At 39.7% G+C, this 7,474-nt stretch overlaps 1 protein-coding gene across 1 annotated transcript in view; it reads right to left on the bottom strand.

Annotated features, from left to right (window-relative positions):
• Nucleotides 1-625: 625 nt before the first annotated feature.
• LOC148422411 (synaptotagmin-7-like) overlaps nucleotides 626-7,474 on the bottom strand; it is a 52,327-nt gene continuing 45,478 nt past the window's right edge. Inside the window, exons 3-4 of the mRNA XM_088416309.1 lie at nucleotides 1,867-1,946; nucleotides 626-764 (exon numbers count right to left, since the gene is read on the bottom strand). Coding sequence (XP_088272435.1) covers nucleotides 626-764; nucleotides 1,867-1,946 — 219 coding nt within the window. The remainder of the gene's footprint in view (nucleotides 765-1,866; nucleotides 1,947-7,474) is intronic.

Below are 7,474 nucleotides of genomic sequence, written 5' to 3'. Positions count from 1 at the left end.
GCGGCTTTGAAAGCTGCAATTTGTATTCATTTGGCAAAGTATTAGAATATTTATACAGTAGGCTTTAAAATGGAGACTTTTGCCTCATTACTTGTGAAAAAATGTCCTGAGGACATCTCCTGAGGAGATATATATATATATATATATATATATATATATATATATATATATATATATATATATATATATATATATATATATATATATATATTGGACAAAAACCAAAATGTTTTTTTTTTGCCCCTTTCGGCAGATGAAATTTCCCCGATTTCATCAAATTTAGGAGTGGTTCGTTTCTCGTTATTTTGCCTTTAGGCCAATATTTCCTTTTCACCGACAACGTTTATCGGCTCAGTATGTCGGTTATCGGCCATTTTGAAGACTAACAATCGGAACTGCGTCGTCCCCATCCATCTATCTCTAACATATATTACATTCAAAATGTCATCTCGCAGGCACATTGCATGGGTGTAATTAGATGAATGGTAAGTGGCGGTGACTGTGAAGCCAGGGGGATAGGGATGCAGATCAGGAAAAGAAAAGGAAGGGGAAAAGAGTGGTGGTGTCCCTGTCTCGTTACAGCCCTGCTCAAGGGTGAAGACTCTTACCAGCCTTGGACCAAGACTCACTTGAGTGTGAGGCGAGGGTCTCCATATGGGGCATAGGGAGAAATGTTAAGTACGAACTCCTTCGGCGGATAGGAGCTCCACCTCTGCTGCACTGTGCTGCTGTCATTGTTATTCCAAAAGTCTCTGTCTAGATCACTGCGGCCAAAGAGAAAGACAGGTCAGAGCAACACAACTGCGGACAACCTCGGCACTAACCAACACTCTCTGGAGATGATGCGAGAGCTTGCTTTTGAGGAAGAGTCGGTCAAAGAGCTGCATGAAATGGGAGGCTGTTTTCCAGCCTGGTTGGGAAGAGTCACCACAAGCGATTTGAAGGATAGCGAGGAAAGAGGAGCACAATAGCATGTGATGACATTTTGTTCGCCCTAGCATGGCACCCCTAATGAAACACATTTGAGTGAGATTTCAGATATCTGGATGCCCAATCGTCAAGATGGCCAGTAAGAAGACACAAATGCACGAGACATGTTGCGGCGAGATCAATCACAGTAGTAAAGGAGGAAAAGGTGAGCGGAATCACTGATGTCATACAAGTCACACAGCGGTGGTCAGAGCCGCGGCAACGCAGGGGACAAAGCACAAAGAGAAGTGTTGGAAGCGGAGATGAACAACAGAGCACATCAATGCTGCTTGAGGCCGTAATAAGAGAGAAAATGGCAAAAAAAAGGTCACTTAAATCACAAAGCATTCACATAACCATCTTCGAGTATGAAACAAAAGGGAAAGCGTGACATTCAGAAGTAACAGTAAGAGCGGCATACAAGAAGAGAAGTGGTGATGAACAGGTTAAAAAGACATTTGTGAAATTAAGAATTGTACTTAGCATTACAAAGCTGACATTTCCAGTATTGACCTATCGCCTCAATTCATCAGAGGGAGAAAAGCACCTTGAAAATCATTTCATACCTTTACACCCTGATACTTTCACAAAGACAAAATGAATGCCAGCGCGCACGCACTTCTTGTTTTATCAAAGTTAACGCGGGCGTGGCAAGCCGAGCCGATGGCACTCGGGAAGCCATATGTGCAGTCACAGTTAACATCACACAAATTTGCATCATTTATCATCATTCAATCGCTAACACCTGCCTGATCTTTGCAAAGGTTTTGTAAAGGAACAACAGGCCTCTCGTTCTACCTGCTTAGTGTCATTGCTTAAATGGAGTGCCTTAAAGATGAACCGACTGCCGGTCATTATCACCAGATGATTCAAGCCCGACCAGTTACAGGCACTTACTTGATGGCTTTCTTCTCCCCTCGCCCACGTGCAGAGTCTGGAGTATCTGCAGTTTCCACTCCCGGCTTATTTCTCTTCCCCTTGATCCAATTGCAGGGAGGGGAACACAGATACAGAAGAGGAAGAAAAAAAAATACGGGTTAGCATGCAGTTGTCCTTTTGAACCAGTGTTTTTGCGTGTAAAGACGCCACCCCTATTATCTCTTGAATGCCAGTCCTTCACCTGATGTTCTCCTGATTATGCTTGGTCAAATCAAATCTGTGCTGGAGTGCCGTTTCTGCCTATGATTATCAATTGCAGCCACCCAGAAATTTCCATGGCAATTGCCTCTTTAAAAGGTAATCATCTGGCCACTGGAGAGAAGCGTCTGGTAAGTCCTGCTCCCTTCTGATTTTAAACAACTTGAGCACGACCCGCCGTTACCGTAGAAATAAAATAAATGAGAAAGTTAGGTATGCCGGGGGCAGCCTTCTCGAGAAGCTCATCGCAATGGAAAGCGGCCATCATCACAATGGAGGTCATCTCCATTGACACTGGGCTACACGAGGCAAAAAGTAAATAAGTGGAAAGATGCCCAAATTAATCACAATGCTGTGATGAACATTGAATAAGCAAGGATTTTCCATCTTGGAAAATGACTGAGAAACATGCCAGCACAGCATATGAGTGGGTCTAATGAGGGCTGCAGGCTTATGGGATGGAAATCAGCACATCATACTGGAGCGCTGTGGTCATTTACAGATCGGGACAAAAACTCTCATATCAACCCAGTCACGTGCCACAACAGGTCAATCTACAATGACATCATCAAGTAGACAGGCAAAACCTAAGATGATTTTCATTCAGTGGAACCTTTTAGACATTATCGGGTCAATAAGTGTGGCCCAGAGTTCAATGCAAACAAGGTGAAGCAGCATTTGGCTGTTATGCCGCACACAGTTTAAATAAACTAAGGTGAAGTCTGCCCCTGGTGTAATCCGCCCCAATACTTGTAGTTTTTTTTAAGTATTTTTAATCAACCTATATTTGTTTATTTATTTTGAAAAGTTTAGACTTACATGTTCTGGCGTGTCAATGAGAACCTTGAGTGTAAATACTGTGGGACATCAATCCTACAGTGTATGAAATGGTCCTCAAACATGTGTCATTTATGAATATTTTTTCAGCCAAGTTGTGGTAGTTCTAAGCATATTTTATTAAGCAACTCCAGAAGAGAGCTTGTGTCACATCATCTGTTTTATTTCTGATTTGATGAAAAACAGTCACTAATGAAACCTTGTGGCCAACCCCTAATGGCAAACCTTGTTAAAGGCCTACAACATTGTGCAGAGTTTCAGCAATAGTTTAGCAAACATTGCTTCGTATTCCAATTCATTTGCTCTTAATTCGAAAAATGTACTGTTCCTATCACGGAATTAAAAGGCTTTAACTTAGATTTGCTGATACCTGCAGAAAGGCCGTTAAAATCGCACACTCCTCTAAGCGACTTAAAGTACCAACATTTGAAAACCATTGTCATAAAGCATGCCTAAAGACCACAGCAACTGTACAGCAATTGATAGAACAAGGAACAAACCAGTCACAAAAGTAAATACATAAACACGTGTCCACAGCAGCTTAAATCACAACATAAACCACAGTAAATTATGATTGGAAAGATTTTTAGGTATAAATGTGAAGGTCAGATTTGCGTGTATATTTGAGGACTTTTATCTGAGTAAGTTGCATTCTGGCAACATCTAGCGAAAGATTTGTACAGGCTAGTTTGCCAAGAGCTTCATGACTGCCACTCAAGTATACGCCGGCCCATCTTGAGGCTATCTATGCGAACGCAGTTCCTAAGAGCCAAGCACTCAGCGCAGCGCTTATGTATGAGTTTCTGATAGAGACTGAAATGACTCGCATCTATCTATGATTCATTCATAGAGTACATCGGGATGTAAATAGCTCCTAAGCCTACATAGGATAGTGCATCAGTTTGGCCCCAATATCTTTTCAAACTACAGCCCACTTCTTGAATACATTGTACCGGTTACAAAACCTGTGGCACCAAAGTGTTTATGAGAAAGAAATATCCTCCTAATATCTGGCAGACAAAGCTTTCGTAGGCTACTCATATATCATTCAATGGTGTTGTAAAAATTTCAGGACGTTGGGAAGACAAAGAAAATGACTCCATTGCTGAGAGAGAGAGCGAGCTAAAAATAGAAATTAGATTTGTAATAAATAAATAAATAAAGATGTCTGCTAAAGGTGTGTGTGTGTGTGGGGGGGGGGGGGGGGGGGGGGTATGATGAGAGGGACAGGTGCGAAGTGACTGAGGCAGCAAGTGGAAGGAAGTCTCAAGTGGACGGCTGGTGAAAATAAGAACAGGCTTAAACATGCAGCACGCATGATGCAAGCATTTCAGAGCAGTCACTTTCCTTGTAATAAACACTTGCGTGTGCGCATGTGAAACGAATACGACAAAGCTCTTACGGCATGCACAATACAGAAAAATCAGGCTCAGTGCCCCAAATGAGGGTTAAAGCAAACCAAATGGAAGAGCGAGCAATTTCTCTAATCCTCCGCTCAAATACCCTAGAAAATACTTAAGTCTAATTTAAACTTGATACTTTTTTTTGTCACATGACAAAAGAGTTTCACGATTACAATCCCGCTTGGCTCTGAGCCATCAGTTCAAAACAGCTCAATGTGATGTAATGTAATAGGAAGAGCCGCTCAAATTGCAGCAAACCACACGTTTTGATACGGGAGCCCTAAAAGCCAGCTCTGGTGAAGTAGGGGAAGACTGCCCGCAGTGATGATGAGCAGTTTTTTTTTTTTTCTTTTTCTGAAGGCTCTAGACACGAGGGATGAAAGAAGCTAGCGTTCTGTCTGCATCATTTGGCAGAATTCTTCCCTCTAACACCCAGCTGTGTTTGTTTGAACTAAGACAGCAAGAGTCCACATGCTCGCTCAGTATTACACACATCACACCATAATTACAAAGGAGTGATTGTTGGTCTGTCAAAATATTACTGCAATGTTAACCGGAGTTAACTTTGAAATCATATGAATTGAGCGTTAACACAATCACAGACAATCTGTCGCTGACAAAATTAGGGCATTAGATAGTGGCGACGGCTGGTCATTATCGCACTAACTCATTTTATTTAAGCCCTGCAATCATTGATTTTCACAACGATGCTGATTGGCCTCATTGCGATCCTCCCGGCATACACGCTGATCCAAAATAAAAAGGTTGCTCATACAATTGATTCAATGGAGCTCTGACCGCGGTCAGGTGCAATCTCCGCCGCGCTCGCAGTTATGTCACGGATAAAACAGCGCAGCGCTCACAGATGCAGGCAGAGGCCTTTTGAATGCCAAGTAGCCGCTGCTGCTCAAACAGATGTTAGCAGCACCAACACTGATATGTCCAAATCCCACCAAACGTCAACAACGTGCGGCCACACCGAACAGAACCGAAATTGAATACTTATTTGACACACGTGATCGGTTTACATTTTGTCAAAGATCGTCGTGAGCTTTAGAAACATCTAACTTCAAAACCCATGAACAGCATACAAAAAAAAAGAATTGGCAAACTAACACAGTTCTACCAGAACCCGGTGAATGTGTCTAACAACATTATTGATAACATTCCTATTCAGTATGTTGTTTGACAGAATGTCAGGAGAGAAAAGAAAAAAAAAAACGCTTGGACGGTTTACATTTTAGCACTAAACTATGACCAAATTTCTAAGCATGTCCCGATACCAATACCATCATATTCTTTTTATTTAAAGGCTACAAAGCATTAAAAAATTATAATAGATGCAACATGGCTGCAAGTAAACTCAGCCTTTGGGGAGACATTCTGGCAGTTATCAGGGAAAATACTGTGAAGCTAGCGTCCCACAATGACAATGATGGAAATGGAAACGAGGTATCGAATTAGGACTCAGTATCACCAGATCCTCAAAATCGGGTGATTTGAACTCGGACGCAGTAACATATGATCCAACATCTCTATAGTATTTACATGATCAGAATTTTGTAGCCAATCAGCAAGTTTGTTTGTTTGGTTTTTTTTGTTTTTTTAACCAATAACACCACTGGAATGATTTACATTGTTTAATCTAATTCCTAATTTTGTGAACCAAATCAGTAACATCACTGTTTGAATTATGAAATGAAATTAGATTACATTATAGAATGGTGCTTAGAATGGCTAGTATGGCTAATGCTAGCAGTAATATTATTCGGAAGCGTAAACTGCTGGAAAAAGGAAATAAAAGCCAAACATGATAATGTTATTCATGTTTGTATGAGCGCATTTCTCAACAACCAACAATTGTTCGCACAGAAGAAGTCTTCCCTCTGTGGAAGACGCTGCAAGCTAGCAACCAAAAGCTAGCAGGCTCAAAAAGCAGGCATCGGTCCCAGCCCAAGTGTGTCACATGCGTCAGAAGAGTGAAAGTATGCCTCAGTTCCACCTTCAAACATGGTGCAATTTCTAAATTCTATTGTATAGAGACTTAACACACTGGTAAAAATAGAAAACATTACTTCAGTTCACAAAGCCTATGTAACCGTACTTAATGTCAGAAAGTTATCTATTGTATTACCTCATTAAGTCTGCACCATTTTAACAAACAAACCAAGAAAGAGGAATATGTGAGCCATCGAGGGAAAAGAAAACAGCGTGAGTCAGACAATGAAACAGAAGACGGTAGACGCACGTGACGGTGCTACGAAACATGGCGGAAGGCAGCCCAGGTGGCCGCTCGTAACTCGCCTACAAAAAGGGCGCGAGGGCACAAGTGTGGGAGTTTTCCATTTTTTGAAAGATGACAGATGGGAAATTAATTTAAGCTAGTCAGTCTGGACATGGAAAGAGAGGAAAAATGTACCCATAGTTAGGGGTATGGGCAGAATTGAAAATCGGGAATGAAAATATCTTATATATATTTATATATTTATATATATATATATATATATATTTATATATTTATATATATTTATATATTTATATATATATATATATATATATATATATATATATATATACACACACACACACACACACGCACACATGAAAATACAAATTGGGTATCTCTACAAATATAACTTCCTTAACGTCTCAACTTTCATTTCCCAGCAGCCTATAGGTTACAATTGTTCAAAAGGTTCAAACTGTAATCGGTGTATGAAAATAAGGAATTAGTAATAGTAAGTAAGTAAAACCGAAAGATGAATTTGTCAGGACTTTAAATGCATTTTTTCTGAAAACTAGAGATTTCAATTTGGCAACATTGAAATTACTGTAACATTGTCAATTTTTGAACTACCTCTATTATATATCGTTTTAACAGCAATTGAGCATAGAATGAAAATATATCAATATCTCGATTTTTATTTTACATACGCTTGATTTTGTGGAAAAATATCAGATTTGTTCACACACACACATTATTTTATATATATATATATATATATATATATATATATATATATATATATATATATATATATATATATATATATATATATATATATATATATATATATATATATATATATATATTTATGTCCCAGGCTTCTCAGTCATTACTATAGCTA

The sequence above is a fragment of the Hippichthys cyanospilos genome, chromosome 6, assembly GCF_059441005.1.
Source record: "Hippichthys cyanospilos isolate Australia breed blue-spotted pipefish chromosome 6, RoL_Hcya_1.0, whole genome shotgun sequence".
Taxonomy (NCBI): Eukaryota; Metazoa; Chordata; class Actinopteri; order Syngnathiformes; family Syngnathidae; genus Hippichthys; species Hippichthys cyanospilos.
Note: the sequence above shows the minus strand (reverse complement) of the source record. Positions and strands in the feature narration are given on the sequence as shown.